Source organism: Rhipicephalus microplus, chromosome 2 (genome assembly GCF_043290135.1).
Source record: "Rhipicephalus microplus isolate Deutch F79 chromosome 2, USDA_Rmic, whole genome shotgun sequence".
In the NCBI taxonomy this organism is placed as follows: domain Eukaryota; kingdom Metazoa; phylum Arthropoda; class Arachnida; order Ixodida; family Ixodidae; genus Rhipicephalus; species Rhipicephalus microplus.
This window is the reverse complement of record NC_134701.1, coordinates 163440461-163464839: the sequence shown is the minus strand read 5'-3', so window position 1 is coordinate 163464839 and position 24379 is coordinate 163440461. Positions and strand designations below refer to the sequence as shown.

The window sequence follows — 24379 nt, the reverse complement described above, 5'->3', positions numbered from 1 at the left end:
CTCGCCCACCTGGTCTATTTCATCCTTCAAAAGTTCCCTTAATAATGCAATGGAAGTGCGCCGGTCTTCTAAAACGCCTGTACGAACTCAACCTTTTCCTGCGCGACATTCCAATACCGATTCTAGCCCTCTCCGAAGCCGGTCTACCGAATGCAAGGACGCTCCCAGGGTACACCCGACACGGCAACCCGAGCATAACGTCGTTTGCAAATGGAAGCGCAATGATATACATAAGGCGGGAAATCCCTCACGTCGCCTTACCAGTGCAAGACCTCTGTTCCAACTCACTGGAAGTCGCTGCTGTGCAAGTGTGCCTGGGAAACCGAAAACCGAGTGTGGTATCGGTGTACATAAGCCCACGAAAAAAGGTCTCTATGGAGACTTTCCTAAAAGACCTTTGCACTCGATGTCCCGCTCCTCGAATAATCTATGGTGATTTTAACGCGCACCATCCACTCTGGGGAGATAATAGTGTAGATTTTCGAGGCAAGGAACTTCTAGCAGCAGCGGATGCTGCCGACTTATGTGTGGCGAACGATGGTAAACCTACATTTTTTAGGCCACCAGATTCATGGAGTGCAATAGACCTTGTACTTCACTCCACAGACCTTCTGGTATCATCGACTATGGCTCCAGACAAGATGGGCAGCGACCATTTCCCCATCTTCACCAATATCCTGGTATTTCGAACTGCTGGTCGACAATTCTGCAATGTAACACGCTGGGACACCTACAGAGAAGTGTTGGACAAATCCACTGGCGAGCTGTTCGCAGATATGTTGCAAAGCAAGCGATCAGCAACTTCATTGCTGAAACTTCCCGACCATTTTCCTGCTCCTGACTTGAAATTGAAGAACCTCTGTGCAGCACGTAGACCGGCGGAGCGGAAATTAATGAGAACAAAAAGAAATCCGTCTGCGAAAACCGAATATAACAGGATAAACGCTGCGATTCGTCGCCATACAAAAAAATTAAGACGAAATCAATGGGCCGCTTTCTGTGAGAGTTTATCAACATTTACGCCCTTGACAAAGATATGGGCAGTAATAAATAGTCTTTCTGGGAAGATCCGAACACACAGGCCACTCGAAGCACTCGCTTTGTAACAAGGGATAGATTTGCAAACCCTTGCAGAGGATTTCGCAGACGTGTACATATCTGGTAGATCAGCAGGAGCGGCGATTCCTCTGTCACCCCAGTTTTTTCACATGATGGATACGCCATTCACCTTCCGAGAGCTGGATATGGCACTTAGCAAATTAAGAAGACGCTGTGCCGTGGGCCCCGATTTGATCAGCAATCAAATGCTGACAAATCTACCATATGAGCGAAAAAGGGCCCTTTTAGACATATTTAATCATGTCTGGAGCACGGGAGAGATTCCATTTGTTTGAAAGACAGCTTGGGTGGTGCCAGTCTTGAAGTCCGGAAAGGATCCTGCGAGCTTCGCGTCATATCGACCGGTATCTCTTACATCATGTGTATCTAAGCTGATGGAAAGATTAATATGTACAAGATTAACTTGGTACCTTGAACAAGGAAGACGATGACCATCGTATATGACCGGATTTCGCCCACGACGGAGTGCTCAGGACAGTGTTTTGGACCTATTAAGCCACATCGAGCACCGCCGTGTCAGCGGACTCTCGACACTCGCCGTCTTCATGGACATTGCCAAGGCATATGATTGTGTGCTTCAGGCAGGCATCGTGAACGGACTCCAAGCCATGGGTGTGTCGGGAAATGCTCTTCGGTTCATACATAAATTTCTCAGAGACTATTGTGTCCGTGTTAAGCTTGGAAATGTAATGAGCGAAGAGAGACGCGTTTCCCTCGGCGTCCCACAAGGAAGTGTTCTACCTTCCTTGCTTTTTAACGCTGCCATGGCCAGCCTTCCCGACACTCTGCACTTAGCTCTGAAATCAGTTAAAATATCCATCTACGCCGATGACATTTGCATTTGGATCTCAGGGTACCAGCACGAACGTTTGGCCCGGATAGCACAGAGCGCTATTTCAATCATTGAGCGTCACTTGTTGACACTTGGCCTATCTTTATCAGCGGAAAAATCGGCCTTCATGCTCTTCCCGGGAGCGCGACGGAAGTCAACACGTCTGTCGCTGAATATTCGAGGCCACTCAATCCGTTGTGCAACAAGTGTCCGTTTCCTGGACATTACCATCGACAACAAGCTATTATGGCGACGTGCGGTTGATGGTATAGTCACTGCATCAGTGCAAAGGATCAACGCTCTTCGTTGCATGGCAGGGGTCCGTTGGGGCAACAATCCTATGTCCATGCTTAAATTGAATGATGCGCTTATAACAAGCCGCATCATTTATCAGCTGCCCCTGATATCACCATCACCAAGCCAGTTCGAACGCCTAGAGGCAGTGCACAGAAAGGGTCTTTGCTTGGCGATGGGAGTCCCTCAGGCGGCTTCAAACACGAAGGTCACCAATGAAGCCGAGTCTCTTCCGCTCCGCTTTTTGGCATCTCAGGCCTTATTGACGCAGCTGTCAAGACTGGGTGAGTCCTTCGCAGGCACGGGGCTTCTCCGGCGGCTAAGAGCAAGAACTGGCTCACATTTCAACGCGGCACTAAACACACTTCATTATTTAGGCTTGAAACTGCCTAAACGGCGCCCTATGGACCCACCATGGTCTTTTGTGGATGTTGCGTGCAACTTCAGCGTACCCAAGCTACCAGCGAAGCGCACCATTCCAGCCGCGGAAGCAAAATTTCTTGCGCTGGACCACTTGAGCACCATGTACCGTGGCCACCTACAAGTGTACACCGACGGATCAGTGTGCACACAGACGGATAGCTGCGCAGCGGCTTTCTGCATACCCTGCTTGGGCGTGTCATGGTCGGGCCGCCTGGATCGCGTGGTTTCGTCCACAACGGTAGAAAGCGCTGCAATTACGGCGGCTTTGCGAAAACTGCGATCCTTTTCTGCACGAGATGTTGTAGTGCTGACGGACTCCAAATCGGCGCTACAAAGACTGCATCGTGGCCTACTTCAAGAAAAGTTCACCAGGCAATCTCTAACACTAATCAAACACCTAAATGGCAAGAGTTTTAATATAAAGTTCCAGTGGATCCCATCCCCCGTTGGCATTGAGGGCAATGAAAAGGCTGATGCCCTTGCTTGCGAAGCACGTACATCGTTTCCAAAAGTAAGAACTCCCAAGACTTACCAGAACAACAAAGATGTGATACGCAATCATTTCAAGGCGATCTACAAGTTTCCACACCAAGCATGTGTAATTCATGGACTTTCTCGTGAAGAAGCGACGCTGTTGTACCGCATTAGAACCGGCTCCGCATACACCCCGGCCTGGTCATTCAAGACTGGGAGATACGCTTCCCCGTTCTGTGCCTTCTGTGGTGACATTGGGGATATTGAACATTTCATTTGGCTTTGCCCACAATTTGATGTGCAAAGAGCAGCGATGATCCGCACCTTGCGAAAAGGCTGTCATAGACACCGGACAGTTGATGACATCACCTTTTCTGAAGGACCCGCGGCAACTAGGAGGAACGTGCAACGGATTTTGTTGGTGTTCTTGCGAGACACTGGGCTGTCTGACACGTGGTGACATTTTCCAAATTCAGGAGATGCTCAGGCGGAACAATTGCCGGCCATGCAGGCCAGGCTAACCCCGCCTGCTACAACACCACCACCACCACCACCACCACCACCACCACCACCACCACCACCACCACCACCACCACCACCACCACCACCTAGAGCGTCCGCTTTCGATGCAGGAAATGACCGTGTTCAATTCCGAGTTTCGACCAGGAACCCACCGGTTGCTTCCCAATGGGTGGAAGGCTACATGGACCTGGTGCTCGGTTGCTCATGGGTACTCACCTCGAAAAGTAGCCCCATAGGGTTCTGCAAAGTTCCCCGAGCATACCTTAACCCCCCCCCCCCCCCCGCCTCCCAGCCTGAGTGAAACAGGTTATCCACTGCACTGTATGAGGCAGAGAAGTACTCCCGCCAGGCACCTCCTACTCGTTAAAAAGTTGCAAGTGCACTAGTGATCTGGCGCTCGGCAGAAGGAAGTTCATAGTCAATTGGGGAGGGCATCCATCCTGGGGTAAATAGGCAGGATGGGACCACCAGACCGAAATTAAGGTCATTTTTTCCCTTTTTGTCAGCACAGTAAGTAGGTACGTGCCACGTAAATTTGGTAAATCTCACTTCACAACGTCTACTACAAAAAGAAAAAGAGCAGCAGTTGTCAACAAATGGCCACGAAGCAACGGCGGTGGGCCGCAGAGGCTTAGCACACCCAAGATAATTCAAGGGAATGGCAAAGGCGTCCGCGAGAAGACCACAAGGCGATGGAAGGATTGTATGCCAACGTTGACGTCTCCGTGTCATGTCTGCGACTGTCTGTAGGTCAACATGTTACTGTCTCGACGGCGAATTAACGTAGAAAAAGGAAAAAAACCAACTTGCGTCACCTAAACAAGGCCTAAAAACGGTTGAAAAGCACCCTAAAGAAACTACCTTAGGTGAGGCCTATAGAAAAAAATCTACAAACAACGAGATGCCTTCATAGTCGTCCATCTTCGCTTATTTAAGGCTTTGCGCAGCTTTGTGGTATGACTTATGACCGTCGTCGTCATCGTAATGGTCATTATCAGCGTATATTTATGTGCATATCAGCAGAAAAGCCTCTTCCAACGAACTAGAACTTACCCTGTTCGGTAGGAGTTGATTCTCTTTTCATGCCTTTTTTTAAACGCGAAGCATTTCTTAGCGAAATTCGGTGACTTTGAGCGTATCTATCTATCTATCTATCTATCTATCTATCTATCTATCTATCTATCTATCTATCTATCTATCTATCTATCTATCTATCTATCTATCTATCTATCTATCTATCTATCTATCTATCTATCTATCTATCTATCTATCTAGCTATCTATCTAGCTATCTATCTAGCTATCTATCTATCTATTTATCTATCTATCTATTTATCTATCTATCTATTTATCTATCTAGCTATCTATCTATCTATTTATCTATCTAGCTATCTATCTAGCTATCTATCTAGCTATCTATCTATTTATCTATCTATCTATTTATCTATCTATTTATCTATCTAGCTATCTATCTAGCTATTTATCTATTTAGCTATCTATCTAGCTATCTATCTATTTATCTATCTATCTAGCTATCTATTTATCTATCTATCTAGCTATCTATCTGGCTATTTATCTATCTAGCTATTTAGCTATCTATCTAGCTATCTATCTATTTATCTATCTATCTAGCTATCTATTTATCTATCTAGCTATTTAGCTATCTATCTAGCTATCTATCTATTTATCTATCTATCTAGCTATCTATCTATCTATCTATCTAGCTATCTATTTATCTATCTAGCTATTTAGCTATCTATCTAGCTATCTAGCTATTTAGCTATTTATTTAGCTATCTATTTAGCTATCTATCTAGCTATCTATCTAGCTATCTAGCTATTTAGCTATCTATCTAGCTATTTAGCTTTCTATTTAGCTATCTATTTAGCTATCTATTTAGCTATCTATCTATCTATCTATTTAGCTATCTATCTATCTATCTATCTATCTAGCTATCTAGCTATCTAGCTATCTATCTATCTAGCTATCTAGCTATTTAGCTATCTATCTAGCTATCTATTTAGCTATCTATTTAGCTATCTATTTAGCTATCTATTTAGCTATCTATCTATCTATCTATCTAGCTATCTAGCTATTTAGCTATCTATCTAGCTATCTATTTAGCTATCTATTTAGCTATCTATTTAGCTATCTATTTAGCTATCTATCTATCTATCTATCTATTTATCTATTTAGCTATCTATCTATCTGTCTATCTTATCTATCTATCTATTTATCTATTTAGCTATCTATCTGTCTATCTTATCTAGCTATCTATCTATCTTATCTAGCTATCTATCTATCTTATCTAGCTATCTATCTATCTTATCTATCTGTCTATCTATCTTATCTATCTGTCTATCTGTCTTATCTATCTGTCTATCTATCTATCTAACTGTCTATCTATCTTATCTATCTATCTGTCTATCTTATCTATCTAACTGTCTATCTATCTTATCTATCTATCTGTCTATCTTATCTATCTAACTGTCTATCTTATCTATCTAACTGTCTATCTATCTATCTATCTTATCTATCTAACTGTCTATCTATCTTATCTGCATTAAGTTACATGCCAACACCTATAGCCCCCTCAATATTTATTGACCCTACGGAGCAAACTGAGGTAAACAACGTTTTCATGAAACTTAAAAAAAAGCAAAAGTGAGGACATTGACGGCATAAAAATGGAACCGGTTATCTTTGTTATTGATTTATTATCACCCTGCCTGACGCATATTTACAATATTGTTTTAAGCACAGGTATGTTCCCTAAGCGGATGAAAAATGCCAAAGTTGCAGTGCTTTATAAAGGTGGTGGCAAAAATGAAATGAGTAATTACCGGCCAATATCGGTATTACCTATATTTTCAAAGGCTCTAGAAAAAATCATTTTCACTAGATTGTATAAATTTTTGGACTCGCATTCTGTGATTACAACAGCACAATATGGGTTCAGGTCTGGCGTATCGACGGAGACAGCGCTGTTGCATCAAAAAGAGTTGATACTGGGCAACATTGAAGCAAGAAAGCTAACATTAGGCGTATTCATAGACTTTACGAAGGCGTTCGACAGAATTGATCACCAAACCTTGTTAAAAAAAAATTGTTTTACTACAGGATTAGAGGCATCGCGCTCGATTTAATAGAAAGCTACCTTAGTGATCGGTACCAGTGTGTGTCTATAAATAGGCAAACATCTATGCCCAAAAAAAATCAAAAGCGGTGTACCACAGGGAAGCATATTAGGACCTCTTCTATTTAACCTTTGTATCAATGATATTGTAAATGTAGATCACTCAATAACGTACATTATTTATGCAGATGATACAAGCTTATTCTTTACGGGAACAAATATAGACGATTTGATAAAAGCAGCTAATAAAACGTTAGTCAATTTTTCGAAATGGTCCTGCCAAAATTCGTTACAGATCAACAGCTCTAAAACCAAGGTTGTTCTTTTCCGTGCGAAAGGAATAACATGTGCGTACACACAAAAACTGATGCTAAATGATTTCAATATCGAAATTTTAGAGACTGTCAAAACTTTGGGCGTCATCTTTCATCAACATATGTTCTGGAATTCTCACACTGAACAATTGTGTATTAAGCTAAGAAAAGCCCTTGGCGTGCTGAGAAGGTGTCAGTCGTTTCTACCGCTCCCCCAGAAACTTCTTATCTTTAATACGCTTTTTTGTTCTCATCTACGCTATTGTCAGTTGGTATGGGCATCTGGAACTGAAACATCAAAACAAAAGTTGTATACACTTCAAAAAAGCGCTTTGCGGGCTGTTGCAAATATAGGTTACAGAGAACACACATCCAATTTATTTGTCAAGTTTAAAGTTTTAAAAATTTTGTGTTGCATATGAACATAACTTGTTGTTGTCTTTGAGGTCTGAAATTCGAAAGAATTGCGCAAACCTGAGAGGCTTGGCACATTTACAGCCGAAAATTTTGTTGCGTCCGATGCGGAGTTCTGAACATTGGCACATCCCCCGACCGCGAACAAATTACGGACTCCAAATGCTAAAGCACTCTGTTCCCCATATACTAAATAAGTTCAAGCTCACAGAACAGCAATTGCGTCTCCTTTCAAGTAGTGATATATTAAACCTGTTTGTATAAGGAGCTATAAACCCAGAAAAATTACACCCAGTACTTGTAAATGCATGAAATTTTAAGTGTACCCCTTTCTGTTATAGCGTCTTATATTGGTTGCCTTTTTTCCCAAAAATTGTTTGTTTGTAAACACCCAAGTGTGCATCTATTCTGTACTTCATAAACAACCACTAGAATGTTATTTTCTTTTCTTTTTTCTTTCAATCATACGTGAGCACTGTATGGAGTCTGGTGTGCCATTGTTTCTGTTGCCTTGTACAAATGGGAGGTGGGGCTAGTCAAGCTGCTATAGCGCAGCTTTTTTCCTACTTTCCATGCCACAATTGTTTCTTGTTTGTGTAAATCACGGTGTATCGTTGTGGTGAAATAAATTTCAACTTTCAACTTTCTATCTATCTAACTGTCTATCTGTCTATCTGTCTTATCTATCTATCTGTCTAGCTGTCTTATCTATCTATCTGTCTATCTGTCTTATCTATCTATCTGTCTTATCTGTCTTATCTATCTATCTGTCTTATCTATCTTATCTATCTATCTGTCTGGCTTTCTTTATTATGTGTACATATTAGACAGCAATCGTTTATTCACGCCCACATTTGTCTTATACAGCCATCATGACACGAAAACTACAGAGATTGCGGAAGCCTTTTTTTATTAAAAAGAATATTGTTAGTTGTGTTAGTTCACCGTCTATATCACTGTTAGATTGTGAAATCTCGTTTCTGGACGACACCTGATAATGGTGGAACCTTCTCTTCAGTTGTTTCCCTTTCTCATCTTTCTGGTATATAATTTCTTCTCTGAATAAACTGAGTTTCAGTCTGCGCTTGTTTGTCTCTTCTCTTGTGTCCCGTCGGTTTGCACTTCCAATTTTTTCATTATGCACGTAACTCTATATTGCGTTTAATGGCCATAAAATATCGTCGAAGAAACAATGCGATGAACGCGATTCTCCAGGAGACCTCGTAATACTGTAAGGCTTGCAAATCCTTAATTGCAAATCGTTAATGAATATCAAATGTCGCAGATTTTTTTTTATGCTTACAAATTGGCAACGTTAAAGCAAGCGGCAGAATATTGGTAGATATGCAGAATGTTCGATGCATACATGCTACCGCCTATATTGGAAGCTGAGGGCTGTCACGTGCTGCGAGTGAATTGTCCAACATAAAATGGCGACGATCATGCGCACCGAGCCCAAGCAGCGTTCGTCTCATTGTTTTTGTTTTGTTTCAGTACTTCCTCAGCGAAGAAGCTATAGGCGAAAATCGGGCAATCATGTGCGAGGCTCCACTTGCACAACTGAATCAGCATGGGCAGGTCAAGGCGCACACACAGCCACTGAGCAAGGATTTCGTGAGAAAATTCACCGTGAGTGATGACTTCCACTGTTTGCATCGGCATAAGACAGCATCAACTTATATAGCATGAAGGAAGCGGTGTTCACGAAAGTATCAATGTAGTTAAAGCGTACTTTTAGCCCTCCCTCACCCCCACACCTGTCACCCATTGGTCGTTGAAGTGATAATTTTCGGCCGACACATTTTCTCTTTTAATGAGCAGCGATACTCTGCTGTACTTGCATCGCCGACTTGATACGCGACCACATGGCGACGCCAAAAACACACTTGGAGTGTGCATATAACTGTCATTTATATAAAACATGCAGAGCTTTGCCAACGCAAGCGATTAAAACTTCTGTTCTGCACGCAGATCAAGTTTGTAGGAAACGAAATACAATCATCAATAAACTTGTTAGTCTTGTGGGAAGAAATTAACCGGACAGCGAAATTTTTAGTGACTAATTTTTGGTCATGGCGATTCCCAGTCGTGTGCTTTGACAAGAGTGTATGACGTCACTTTCGCATCCAGGAGGTAAACGATCCCTCTACTGTTTGTCCCAAACGTCATTCCGCAATCGTAACGTATGTACATACATGTGTATCTCGTTACCTAGCGTCACTTAACATAGCTCATTCTAGATCTATTACGTTACGTAGCGCGAACCAATCACTCACTTTATTGCATATAGCGACAGGTATTTCTGCGAATGCACCTCAGCTGTTCAGGGGTCGAAGTGGCGAGAGTCTTCATTTCTAGGGTTTTGCGATTATTCGAAACCTCGAATATTCTATTCGAATATTTTCGGCATGTCGATGGTGATCGCAGGACACATATACCACTCGAAATACCCAAACACCACAAAACTTCAAAACATTTATTGAAATCGGCTCAAACAATTACATGTATGTGCTAAACGTCGTACAGAAATCGCCTTCAGTCATGAATTAGGATGCGTGGCCAGAAATGTGTCGAATTCACGTGGCATAATTCCAAGACACTCAGTGTTACATACGAAGTAAGAGAACGAAAGCAGAAGTTGTTTGTGTGAGTTCTAGTCCTTCAAGGTAATGAGTTTCTAATTAATTACCTAATTATTTTGCCACCAGTCAGCTTCAGTACTTGCATAAAAAGAATGCATTATCCTGAGCCCGAAATGCAAGCACCGTTTTTTTGTATTTGTTTCGAGTGGAGAAAAAAAAACTTTTCACTTCGGTTGTACAATGCGTTACGTCGAACAGTCGTCGTACATTGTAGTGTACACAGCAAAGTGATCTTATTCAGCAATATGCAGCCGTTAAACGATCACAAGTTGTCGACTCAGGAAGCCAGCACAAATGTGTACACTAAGTTTAGAGTCTTTTGATGGAACACGCGGTGCGTGACGCGCGACTGAAGCTGGCGTGCACATTTGTACACACCATGACTGAAAGGGATTAAATTACTCTTATTTACCACATGCCACCTCTCCTCCACTGCGCTTCGGCAAATGTTTCGAAAACATTCAAGAGTGATGACCAGAATGTGACACTATGCACGAAGCCGAGCGTGTTGTTGCATTGTAGTAGCGATATTTCATTGAATTATATCGCCAAAACAAATGGGTATTCATTGAAGAAATCGGAAAAAAAATGGCTAAAATACTATTTGACTAAATTGATACTAACACAGCCCTATTTCTGTTCATTAGACTTTTAGATAGTTATTTTTTGCTTTGAATTCAATGTACAAAAAGATATTCTATTGCGATATGAAGGACTTATGCAGACAGATTACGTCAGCTTTGCCACACTGATATTGTTAGCAATGTCGGCACTGCATACACCTATTTAGGCCACCTCCTCCTTTTCCTCTAACTATACCTATAGCACTGCTGCAGCGTATGCGTGTTCCTCTTGTATTAACTAATAGGACATGTTCGCTTAGGTCACTGGATCGAACTCGCGACCTTCAGCAACAACCGAGAGCCCCAACCAGTGTTCTACCGAGGGGGACCCAGTTTCCTCGTGTGAAGTAATTAAAGCCGTGTGAAACCCTCATTTACTTATTCACCAGGTGGTTGTGTTGACCGAGGTCCCGCTGGAGAATCAAAAAGCCATCGGCGATTTCACCCACGAGAACAATATTCCTCTCATCGTGGCCGATACGAGGGGCGTGGCTGGGTGCGTACGGAAGGTCGAGTGCTGTTGAAGATACTCTAAACAAGCTCTGAAGATAAGAATACCTAGCTTTATATTATGTATAAAGCCAAATATGGCTTATGACTTGTGAAAAAATGCGGCGTTAAACGGCGTGAGAGAATAGTACAAAGGATCACGTGATCATATCCCGGACGACATTGGGTGACGTGCAGACAGCTTCAAGGTTAAGGGGGGGGGGGCTGATTAGAACAGGTTATGATGTAAATCAAGTTGGAAAGGTTTTTCAAGTTTACTGAGCTGACTGATGTGTGAGCAATGTTAAGGGCGTAATGGAGTACTCGCATGCTGCTGAATGAAATGTTCAAGCTGAATAGTACAAATGAAACATAAAATCGAATTAAAACTAGTGAAATGTGAGTCATCACCTGCACAAGAAGTTATATTCTACGCTTGTAAGACCCGTGGCGATGTCTAGGCGACCATTGGAGCACAAGTAATAGGACGCAACGCAGTTCCCCGAAAACGTCAGAAAGACATCAAATGACTCTGGTGAAAGTAATACGATAGCCCTGTAAGAGCGTATAAACTTTCGCCTGTGGTCTCTCTATAAATTTAGCTAAATAGAGTAAAATTTTCTTGCCTCACTCTCCCCTTCATCCTGTGGCCCTTTTTGACGGCTACAAATTGATTATTATGACGCCACTAAAACCGGAGCATTTAATTAGTTCACATACAAAGATTGCTAGTTGTGACCTGACTACCACCTCGTGTCGTCACGCAGTCGCAGGTCTTCTTCGTTGACGTGTCGCTTGGCTGTCGTGTGCAATCGACAGACTTCACCTCGTGTTTTGCACCGCGCTAGTGTAGGTAACTATGTGTAGCCCAAATTCACGAAGTGTTGATTGGTCCATGACTCCGTACTGACGTCATCCTCGTGCCTTAAGAGGTAGGTGACTTATGGGCTCGTTTATTGTTAGCGTGCCTGAACCTGGGCCTACGTTTTTTAAAATGCCATTAGGGTATAGCATTGTGTTACAATGAGCATATGAGCCCAGATGTGTCCTCAGAAACTTGGTGGTTTACAAGAAGGGTTCAACTTAAGTTGAGGACGATGCAGCGAGCTAAGAAAAGCGAAGGATAACCATAAAATGAACCTTAAGAGACAGAAAGGAAGATGTTGGTCAGGTAGCGAACGACCGTTAGGGGTATCACAATCAAAATATAATAATGGATATGGGCAGAGCACGTGATTGGGTGGCCAGATTACCACTGATCATTGAGGGTAACTGACTGGATACCAAGAGAAGCCCGACGCATGGTGGAAAGCAAGAAAGTTAGGTAGGCAGATGAGATTAAGATGTTTGCAGGTATAACGTGGCAGCAGTAAGCACAGGATCAGGTTGATTGACATAACACGAGAAAACCCATAGCCTCACAGTGGACGTAGGCAGGCTGATGATGTTGATGGTGCTGCTACTAAATATGATAATGATTTGCCGTCAACTCGGCCCCATTTGCATGTTATTTGCGTAACAGATAATGACGCGAAATAATGTGTTTCCAACGCTACTCTTTCTTTCCGCAGGCAAATCTTCTGTGACTTCGGCCAAAAATTCCGCGTCCTTGACCCCAACGGAGAGCCTCCGCGGTCCGTTATGATCAAGTCGATTAGCCAGGTTTGTGGAAGCGCCGTTCTCTCGTGCGGCTAAAGCGTGGATGAAATAATTAACGTGGAGTACGGAACCAAGAAGTAATTTACATGCAGTGTCATCTGAACATCCCTAGTACGCTCGTGGAGCACGCATATATCATCTCTCAAAACTATTTTCATGGCTCAGATACCAACTCTGATTTATTTGCAAGGGTCAATGCTCAATTAAACAGCGTCCGCTGCTTCCCTTCTTCAATATTACATCTACATATATACAAATTCAGCATTTATATAATTCGAAAAAGTTAGGCTATGAGGCGTGCCAGAGAGTTGAGGACTCCGCTTTGATTTGTGACACTGTTAATTTTTTTTGTATGCGTAAATGTAAAGACAAGGGTAGTCTCGCACTTTGCTCCATTAGCATGCGGCCTCCTTGGCCGGGAACGGAAGCTTTCCCCTAACGCTTGTCAGCTCGACGCCGACGGTACTAAGCCACATCGACCTGTAAAGTTTTCGAAGTGGTCGGTCATGGCGCCACGCGTTGTGCATCTCGCCTTTGAGTCGGAAAAATTTCGAGCTTACATGTGACTTGTCGACTGTAAAACGGCATCATTTGTTAGGTTGGTCCATTTCCTGACTTTCCTAAAAAAATAATTAACGCGTGAAACAATTATTGCGTGTTTCAAAAGGGTGTGATTATGGCGCTGCTTTGTTGGATACCCCGAAAAAAAAAGCAAATCATTCGCTAATCTCTATCTTATAAGTTATAGGGCTTGTTAATTAACTGATATTGAACTTCAAATAAGAAGTTTCATTTTCTTATTGGTGGAAGCCCCTGCCAGCAGAGCACCAACAGATGTACGGCCATAATTGTGTATAACACTGGCTGAATTTATTCCTATGCAATATGACGACTACGTAGTATGGGTAAAACTGCTGATTTGTGCGCCAGCACCCTACGTGGTCTTCGTGGACTGCCGGATTGTGAAGGTCGGGTTTCAGCTCACCCGTTCTAAATTGCACGGTGCTTTAGGCATAGAATCTATCATTTCTACGTTTAAATTGCGTTTTTCTCAAGACGCAATTTTGGGCGACTTTATGTATTTGGACATCATGTTTTTGGTATTGCTGCTGGGCATATTGGGAACAAACTTTTCTCACATGCTGTTTAACATGTCAGACGTGAAATGTTTTTTTTTCAACTCTGGTACCACTTTTATACTTATTATGAACATAAAGTAATCAAATCGCATGGGTTGAGTGTTTTACAACTTGTCTCATTACACTTTTTTTGTTCACCTAAATGACTTAAATCAGTGCACTTTCGTGAGATATTTGCATTCTACAGTCATCGCGGAACAATTAAGCAATATAAGCCATTAATGAATCATAACCGAATGCTTTAGTGGCAGGAACATAGTGTCCAAAAAGAGCTGTATTTTGCACATTTCCATGGTACACAAAGAAAACTACACACATTATTAAAACCAACAGATGAAACATATGTAAACAGCAAACATTTCATAACCCGTGGCAACAGTTCAAAAAACTTTTTTTTCCCAATAATTACGTCTTCTTACTCCACCCGTCTATATGTACGAGAAGGAAGGAGTGGTCGCGCCCGTCCACAAGGAGCGGCACGCTTTCGAAGACGGCGACTATGTCACCTTCTCAGAGGTCCGAAGCATGACCGAGATTAACGACTGTCCACCCATGGAGGTCAACGTTTTGTGTGAGTAAAGCTTACTTACGTGTATATTGCGGTGTAGTGATAGTGATGAATGGACCATTCAGATGCTTGATGGACAATAAGAGGCTGCCTGTGATTTCGGTAAAACGAAGTGGTCTTCATGCTGCACTGGATGTGTTATCGCAATGATGATGTCAGGGTACCTAATTATACTGCATCCTGCTGTGTATACTCACTACGTAAATGGAGGTAGTAGTTCATTTGCAATTGAGCGGTGTATTGGGCGTCTTATTTATTATTCCTGTTTTTTTTTGTTCTTTCATCTGCAGGCCCACATCGATTCTCCGTGAAGCTTCCAGAGAAGTACGGTGATCGAGGCATAGGTGGTATTGCGACCGAGGTTAAAATTCCGAAAAAGATCGAGTTTGTAAGTGGATATTTTATTTTTCGTATGTCGTACAGCTGTCAGGCCATTTCTAAACTAGAATTTCTGTAGAGAGGTGTTTTATGTACCTCGAACCAGCTTCAGTAATGGAGTGGTGCATTTTATACATGTAAGATCTGCGGTATCCTGCACTGTTACACCTCCTAACGTAGTATCAGCGATTATAAAAAAAAATATTACCCAGGGCTCCGTGTTTTCAGATAAATCCTGGAAAAATATCCGTTAAACGGTCGCTGGTGAAATTTGTGACAATGCATAATTATTCAGATGTGATGCGAAACGGGTATTTTCATCGTTTAAAGGGCATTTTCATGCTGAAAATTATTCAAAAAGAGCACACCTCCCTTAGGGGCATGAACCTTGTAACGTGTGCTTACGTCTATTACAAGAAACTTTCATGATGTACTACGACGAAACGCAGATCTTTTATACGCTAGGTGTGTCGAAGATTTTGTCGTATTCAGAATAATTTCAGTAATATATGTCTTTTATTTTTCATCCAGAAGATGAGGGAGGCTGGGTGAAAAAAAATGCCGCCATATCCACGAAGTGAATGATGATGAGTTGGCGAAGCTCCGGAGGTAAACCTGGTTAACCATGAATCCTCCGTACATTTTGCCCACTCGATTTTATTGCAACGCTCCCCCTAGCGTACGTCGCCGCACTATATCGAACGATGACACGCGCCATAAGTGGCATCATTCCTATTTTATAACACCTCGCATCTTTCATAATCAACTACACGTACCGCCGTCTAGTTTATAACATCTTGCATCTTTTGGACGTACGGACGGACGGACGAACGGATGGATGGACGGATGGACGGATGGACGGATGAATATGGCTGTACCCTTTAGATCGGGCGGTGGCTAGCGTAATACTTAGAACTTAACGAGAGGTGGCTACATACAGGGGACGCACAGCCCACGCCTTAAGGAGCTTCGCTCGTAAAAGTTGAAAAGAGGCTTGACTATTTCTGGCTCCCCAGAAACGTTTACTTCAGCAAGTATACAGCAGTGCACATCAATAGCCTTATTAACGAGGTAAATGAACAGGAAGTAAAATAAAAGCATGAAAGGATGGAAACACGGGACTATCAAGAACAATGAACAGCACACTGCAATGCATTTTTATTGGAAATAAATTTTATAAGACAGCATTGCAACTATTATTAGGCGAAATTGAGCGCCGAATTTTGAAGAATTACAAATCTTCGAAGAGGGAACTCCGAATTTCTTTGAAAATATCAACCACCGAAAAACAGCCTTCGATTTTCCACACACACACACGCAAAAAAAAAGAAACTCCTAGAACATGGAGCCCTACCTATACTTGACCAGACAGGGGGTTGTGCTCTGGCGGCGAATACACACAAACACGTAATAACAGACGGGGCCGACAAGGCACAATCATAGGACGCAAATACCTGCAATCCACATAAGTGCGGCCCAATGTAATACAATACGCGCTTGGCCTTTGGTTCGCGACACTTGATCTTACATTTCAAGCTACCTGTTGTGCTATAACGCATGGCTCCCTCACCCCTTCCTCGTCTGAGTGGGAGACTGCTCAGCTGTACTCTAAACAAGCAGCGACGGCTTGGGAACGGAACGCTCCTACAGCGCGCCGCAATCGGTGAGGCCAGCACCAAACTCCCATGGCAGCATATGCGTTAGGAACCGCAGAGAAGGGACCCATCCAGCTAAAGCGTTGTCGTCTTAAATTAAAAAAAAAGACTTTTGCTATTATTATGCTCCAATTAATTTTTTAGTGCAATTATCTAGCTGTTAGTGTTTACGCTTCAGGTTTCTAACGTGAGAAATAATTCGAAAGTTCAACTCTTCTTAGCCGTTGCGTAAAATACGTAAAACCTTGCGGTATGTAACCTTAAACAGCAATGCTCTGTACTATTATTCACGCAGGCAAGTAGGTCACTCTTCTTGCTTACTTGCTTGTGAGAGCAATAGCCCACTGCTCAGAATAATTCAAGGTGACCCGCCAAAAATAAATTTTGAATCGGCCTTTTTTGTCTGTTATTATGAATTCAATAGAGATATCTCTGAAATTTATATCGCTGCTCCAACACCACTGGCTATTGACTATACGAAGGAATTCACGATACGAGTTGTGCAGGAAGAAAGAACGTATATCAGCGTACATGGGCACCTATTCTGTTGTTCGGGGTTGTGTGTCGCTGTACAACTAGCGCTACGAATGTCCCCAGTATAACCACGCATGTGCACTATGAACTAGTTGAAAACAAGAAAGGGGGCACTGAAGAGAACAGCGATTTTTACACCTATTAGTAACGTGCTATTTCACAATGCCGAAAACGCTGCTCCTATCGCGGCACGAGATAAAATGCGTGGAAAAGAATGTGGGTTGCGAGATTACTGCATCAAACACCGTTACGTCAAATATTTTGAAGGCGTCTACGGTATCCTACTCAGCCCCTAATTGATATAAATTAAGCGCCTTAGACCTAGCTTACAAACATTCAGAAAATTTTATCGAGGCCAATGTTGGCAAAATGCGAAAAATACATTGTGAAATTCGTGATTTCAGATGAGGAAGTTTCTGGGCAAAATTTTAAAAATAAAATTTTACCGTCTGCTCTCTTCACTGATAATGAACTGATCAGAGTGAAAGCCATGGCATTAAGTTTTTTAGAGTACAATCTTTCAATTTAAAGGAAGTCGTTGTTTTTTCTTCAGTGTGCATTTAAACAGGAGCTGTCAGAAATAAATGTTTTTGGCCCTTTTGACGTCAATGTTATCGAGACTAACTGGACAATGACACAGAACCATTGCAGAAGAAAAAGTTTGTGAATTCGGCCCCAGCTTTGTACTTGTTCACGAAATATCATCCTAACCACCGAGAATTCCTACCACGGTCTTTCAAATTTTTTTTTCAGAAACCACTGAATGAATCCTTGCAGGACCCTGAGTTCGTCACCTGTAGCTCGAGGAACGCAGACCGCCACGCACAGCTGCACCTAGGTTTCCAGGCTCTGCACGCCTTTCAGGAGGCGCACCATGGACTGCCGCGTCCGTGGGACGTCGTAAGAACGCATTTAACCTCGCCAAGAGGCTAGCGCGTCCGTATAGTTCAAGAGAACTGCAGTTAAATCGAAATAGGGGCTAGTTGTCAACATTTTAGAGTGACATTTCAGCGCGCACACAATACCGGGACACGCAGTGAGCGTTGCCTTGTCTGTACTTCATCGGGTCTGCGTAGGTGGCGCGAGCTGAAAATTCCCCGCGAACACAAAGACAGCACGCAGACAATAAACGTTTACGACTGCTTTCAAGACGTTGTGCATCGCATTATGTGTGGGGATGAAATATTGAACTATGGTATTTTACAGCTTGTTTTCCCAGGGGATTTTGAATATGTGAAAGCTTATTGACGTCTTTTCACGACGAGTTCTAGCGTCCGCCAAATGATACAATACTTTTAAGCCTTAGCGTCCTCTTTTGTGCAGTGGTAGGCAACTTCGTGCCTGGGCTTAAAGTAGTTACCTTTTGGGGTTCATACAACTTGCGAGGGGCGAGATAGCATTCACTGAGTCCCTGGAACAAGCCCTTCGGCAACAGAGAGAGAGGGAGAAGTAAACGTTTATTTTGAAACAGTTCCCCGAGCAACGGCAACATATAAAAAATAAGCAATTTCCGTTTTTAAAAGAACATGAAGCACAAAAGAAACGTGAAATATGTTGTAGTCATAAGTCCACATTTAAGTTCTCATACAGGGGAAATCGATTTATGGTCTACTTAAACTTCTATTCTTTAACATGCGTGATTTAAAAGGTCTAAAAATAACTGCTAGTCGCTTGAAACGTTAGCGAATTTCACTGCTCGTGTTCTCACTTCCTCCAGTTGTGCCGCAACGTCGTCTAACCATTCGGCCTTAAACCCTACTAACACCTTACCCTGTATGTTAGAAAAGAGTCCAGTATACGATGGCCGATGTTTGTGTGGACGCAGGACGACGCTACTGAGGTGGTGGAACTTGCGGAGAAGAAGAACGGCCTGCTCGCCAAGCCACTCAAAGAAGTTGACCGGGAAGTCATCTCCCTGCTCTCTTGCACCTCATCTGGCTCCCTGTGTCCCATGCAGTCCGTCATCGGCAGCATCGCAGCGCAGGAAGTCATCAAGGTGAACTACCGATTTTGTTGCTATACCAATAGCAAGAGCATCCGCTATCCAGTGTGCTATGAATAGTGGGTGACCAGCCTATTAATTGCAAATGGGCTTCTTGTGTACTAAGCAGCAACTTAAAACCACCATGGCTTTGACTACGCTGTCCCACCCGAACAGAACTTTTTTATAAAAAGGGAGGGGTGGGGTTGATGCGCACGGAAATGCTGTCGGACGCAGACGTGCGCATCTTCATACTTTCCTTCGGCATTTGTAAAGAAACCATGCAAGCACTACACGTGCGGAGTCGCATGTCCTTGTTAAGCCACCTAGAGCAGCGCTTATGCAACTGTTGCCAACAAAGCTGCAGACAAAAAGGAACGATAAAATACGTATTTGTACTTAGAAAGAAGGTGGCACGAGTTATGCTACTGTCACTGTCTGCACGACAACGACAATGTTATGGGGCACCAGTGGATAATCCATTTCGGCATCTCTAATATTAAAGTATCTCGTATGATATAGCATCAAGAAGATTATGATGCAGTCATTGGGATCGAATTGTTCAAAGATGTTAATCCATTGAGATTGTTCACGCTTTCTGCATTGCTGGGAAGACAACTATAGCCTCGGTTGATGCCGCGTCGCAGCTGAGCAGTGGTAACGTCTACGCCAGCCAAGGGGCAGATTTATTGTGCATAAAAAATTGGGGTGTAAATAGGATAAAAAATAGTTGGGTAAAAATAGTATAAAAAACAAAGCCTGCATCATGCCTGGCTTCCTCCATGCGCACTAAAGAACCGAGTGGGTGCCGGGCGGTATCATGAAAATAAAATTCAAGACTTCTCGCCTTGAAGGTGGGTACTTCAACCGTTTCAACCCTGCTAATCCTGCTGCGTCTAAAAAAAAAAAAAAAAAAACGTGCTCTCACTTTAACGCCTGCTCCTAACGTCCTTCCCTTCATTCACTTCGCTCAAGCCCAGGATGTTGCGCCCTACTTCCTCATGTGTTGTTGAAAGAGTTCATTGCAAACCCCAAATTACTAAACCTCATTAATATAGAAAGTAACGACATTCTTCTCCTTTTGAGCAGTTTTCTCCTTCGTATAAATCACAAACAGGCCTGGCTATTCTTTTACCTTTCTGGCGACAAGAAATTTCAGGTTGCCGCCATGGCCCTACTTTCTGGTTACATTTGACGTCTATTTTAGTGCACTTACTAGGCATTTATTCAGATTATTATAAAACAGAAAACGTTTTTAGAGAACTGTATGTACTGTAGACAGTGTATACGCAGGCGAACTGGCAATACATTATTCATTTGCTACTCACGTTCTACCCTTGCAAGTCAACCTCAACTGTCCTCAAGTTTCTGCCATGAGACGTTGCCTCAAGTCCCCGCTCCTGCATAAAAAAAGAAAAAAATTGTGCACTGGAACATCGTGCTTTATTACCTTAAATCGCTTATTTCCTCTTATTCCAAGCTAACGGGCTGTGTAAACGTTCTGCATTTATTTCGTTTTTTTCCCTTATCATATAGTGTAACCAAAACGCTGCTTAGTTCAACTAAGTGTCAATAAATGAATGACGTCACCAACAGCAAGGCTTTTCATGCTGCTTTCATCTGTGCGAATGGAGACATAAACACACTACTGAAAAACGCGCGTAAAGCGCCACCTGTTCAAAACGCGCACCTCCATAGCTGCCTGGCAGCAGGTTTTTTGGCACTGCCTAAAGGCCTGCAGCCGCGCGAATCCGTTGCACACACACACTGCACCGCGCGTAGTCAGAGAGGGTGCACAGCATCGAGTAGTGACGCACCATCTCTCTCTATGGAGGTCATGGCGCCGCGTCAGAAAACCGCACGCTGCAGCGGATGCATGTGGTCAGGCCTTTAACAATCGTGCATAACAACACCAGACAACCTCTTAGCAAAGCAAACCACACTTCGCCCCTACGGGGGGACTCGGCTTGTTTATGAGGTTGTGTGACACTAGTTTGGCTTGCTCAGAATTCGGAAGGCTGACTCAATGTCTTCAGATTTTTCTTTAAGTTAGCGTCGCCTCCAAAAAACGAACCTTGGTGCTGGTGCCGAGCTGGTGGTGTCATGCTGCCGCAGAAGCGTTTCCGGGCTAGTGTGCTCAGGTCTTAACAATGGTTTCGTTTCACACAGGCGTGCAGCGGCAAGTTCACTCCGATATACCAGTGGTTCTACTTAGATGCTTTCGAGTGCCTGCCACAGGAGTACGCGATTCCAGCCGTGAGCTGCAATGAACTGGTGAGCCTTACACGCAGGCACATAAGCTGAGCAACTATTGAAATCAATAAATAAAGGTCAAAGCTTTGCCGCAAAGGGGAAGCAATGAACGTGATAGCAACAAATCGGAAGGTCACGCGCAGAATGGCAAGCAGATGGAAACGTGTCCTGGGTTTCTTACGCACAAACGACATATGAAACGCACTCACAGGTACAGACGCATGCGAATAAGCGTCTCAGTTGTTACTTCGCTGTGTCTGAAAAGCACGCCCTTTTCGCAAACGAAGGCTGTGCGACGATTGCAGTGACCTTTGTGTGCCCCGTAACTACAGCAGAATCCTTCCACTGCAAGCCTAACGCCAGAAGACGTAAGTTCTTCCCCATCGGGAGATAAGGGCACGTGAGAGATCGTCCAATCACCTCCTCTCTGCGGGCCAAAGTACGCGTGAGAGCCGTCGCGAACGCCGTGCACCATCTTGCTGAGAATACTGAAAATACGATAACTTCTGCCCGAGATGCCCGCCAGCAGCGTTAAGTGGTAGATATAGCTAGTTTGCCGTTTAAAAGTTGAAGGAGGTACCGTTCAGTGGTTAACACCTCTCGTTCACGACGCGAAGGTGTCCTTTATATATATATATATATATATATATATATATATATATATATATATATATATATATATATATATATATATATATATAAATAGAGGTGTTGTACGTCGAGAAAGGTTCAGACGCAGCTTGGCAAAATGAGCTTTATCAGGCAGGTCTGGCTAATGGCGAGCGGCGTGCGCGAGCTACTACTGCAGCCACCGATCATCCTCGTCTTCTTCATTACCAGCAGAGCGTCCGTTATTCAGATTCATCAATATTATTCCCCGCGAAATAAGGAGCTATCCTGGCGATCTGGCGACCTATGGATAAGTGAACACGCGAGGGTCGTAGCAGGGCTTAAGTCTCGAGACGTGGACAATTTACTGGCCACGACGACATTGGTCAGAAGATGGTTCCAGTGGCTCGATGAGGTAATTCACCAGTGACCTTTTTTGTAGCACACGATATGGGCCATGATACTTAGGGAGCAGCTTGGTAGAAAGGCCAGGTGTAGCAGAAGGGACATGCAGCCAAACGAGTGAACCTGGATCGTAGGAAGTAGTGTTATATGATGCGTCATGGTGGTGCTTTTGGCGTCCTTGGTCTTGGGTTGTGAATGATCTTGCCAGTTGGCGGCATTCTTCAGCGTTTGTAGCGGCTTGAGACAAAGTCGTGGACTCTGAGGAGTCAGGTTTGTACGAAGGAATGGTGTCTATAGTGCAAGAAGGTTCGCGTCCGTAAAGGAGGAAAAAAGGAGAGAACCCAGTAGTGCTTTGAATGGTGGTATTTTAAGCGAACGTGATAAACGGGAGCACTCGGTCCCAATTGGAGTGGTCTGACGAGATATACATAGACGGCATGTCACCAAGGGTGTGGTTGAAGCGCTATGTCATTCCATTGGTCTGGCGATGATAGGCGCTTGTAGTACGGTGAACAACGTGGCACTCACGCAGCAATGTTGTGATGACGTCTGACAAGAATACGCGACCACGATCACTCAGTAACTCCCGAAGTGCTCCATGACGTAATACGATGTTGTGAAGAACGAAAGTCGCAACGTCTTTTGCTGTAGACGAGGGAAGGGATGAAGTTTCAGCATACCGCGTGAGATGGTCGACGGAAACTATGATCCAGCGGTTACCGTCAGCGGTGTTGGGAAGAGGACCATAGATATCGATTCCGACGTGGTCGAATGGTCGGGATGGGCATGGTAAGGGCAGCAAGGTAGCGCTGGCGTGACAAGGGGGAGTTTTTTGTCTCTGGCACGTCGAGCAGGCCCGAACGTATTGTCGTAAAAAACGGTACATGCCACGCCAGTAATATCGGAGACGTATGCGAGAATAAGTCTTCAGGAAACCTGCGTGGCCACATTGGGGGTCGTCATGAAACGTGGAACAAATTTCGGATCGCAGATGACGTGGAATCAGGAGTAGCCACTGACGTCCACCGGGTGCTTAGTTGCGTCGGTACAGCACGTCGTCGCGAGTAGCGAAGTGCTCGACTTGCCGACGCAACGTGCGAGAAGGGAGGGAAGCCGTCCGCCCAGCTAGGATGTCTAGAATCGAAGCAACCCAAAGGTCCTTGCGTTGCTCAGATGGCATGTCGGCGATGGTGACGGCAGTGGCATCACAGGTTAGACTTTCGCAGCAGTCTGGGTCAGGGGGTAGAGGCGAACTGGATAGGGCGTCTGCGTCCGAAGGTTTCCGGCCGGAGTGATAAAACACGCGAATATTATATTCTTGGAGGCGTAATGCCCATTGGGCGAGGCGACCGCTTGGATCTTTCAGTGACGACAACCAGCAGAGGGCGTGGTGGTCAGTCACGACGTCAAAAGGGCGCCCGTACACGTAAGGTCGAAATTTCTCTATCGCCCAAATAATGGCGAGGCATTCATTTTCAGTGACAGAATAGTTGGTTTCGGCTTTGCTAAGAGTTCAGCTTGCGTAGGCAACCACGTACTCTTGGAAGCCGTCTTTCTTCCGTGCAAGAATAGCGCCTAGCCCGACACCACTAGCGTCGGTGTGGATCTCTGTGGGTGCCGATGGGTCGTAGTGTCACAGAATAGGTGGCGACGTGAGGAGGCGGCGCAGTTCATTGAAAGAATCGTCACAGGTGGTAGACCAGGCTGAAAGGTCTCTAGAGCCGGCGAGGAGCTTGGTCAAAGGAGCGATGATCGTCGCGAAATTGCGGACGAAGCGCCGGAAGTAAGAGCAAAGGCCTATGAAGCTTCGGAGCTCTTTCATGGTGATCGGTTTGGGAAACGCTGAAACGGCTGTAAGTTTGGCAGGGTCAGGAAGAATGCCGTCTTTTGAAACCACGCGGCCAAGTATCCTAAGCT

General features: G+C 43.9%; 1 protein-coding gene across 1 annotated transcript in view; it reads left to right on the top strand.

Moving 5' to 3' along the window:
* LOC119169676 (ubiquitin-like modifier-activating enzyme 1) overlaps window positions 1–24379 on the top strand; it is a 97789-nt gene that overhangs the window by 6247 nt on the left and 67163 nt on the right. The window contains exons 4-11 of the mRNA XM_075885651.1: window positions 9022–9156; window positions 11182–11288; window positions 12853–12943; window positions 14524–14650; window positions 14938–15035; window positions 17992–18114; window positions 19040–19210; window positions 21365–21469. Coding sequence (XP_075741766.1) covers window positions 9022–9156; window positions 11182–11288; window positions 12853–12943; window positions 14524–14650; window positions 14938–15035; window positions 17992–18114; window positions 19040–19210; window positions 21365–21469 — 957 coding nt within the window. The remainder of the gene's footprint in view (window positions 1–9021; window positions 9157–11181; window positions 11289–12852; window positions 12944–14523; window positions 14651–14937; window positions 15036–17991; window positions 18115–19039; window positions 19211–21364; window positions 21470–24379) is intronic.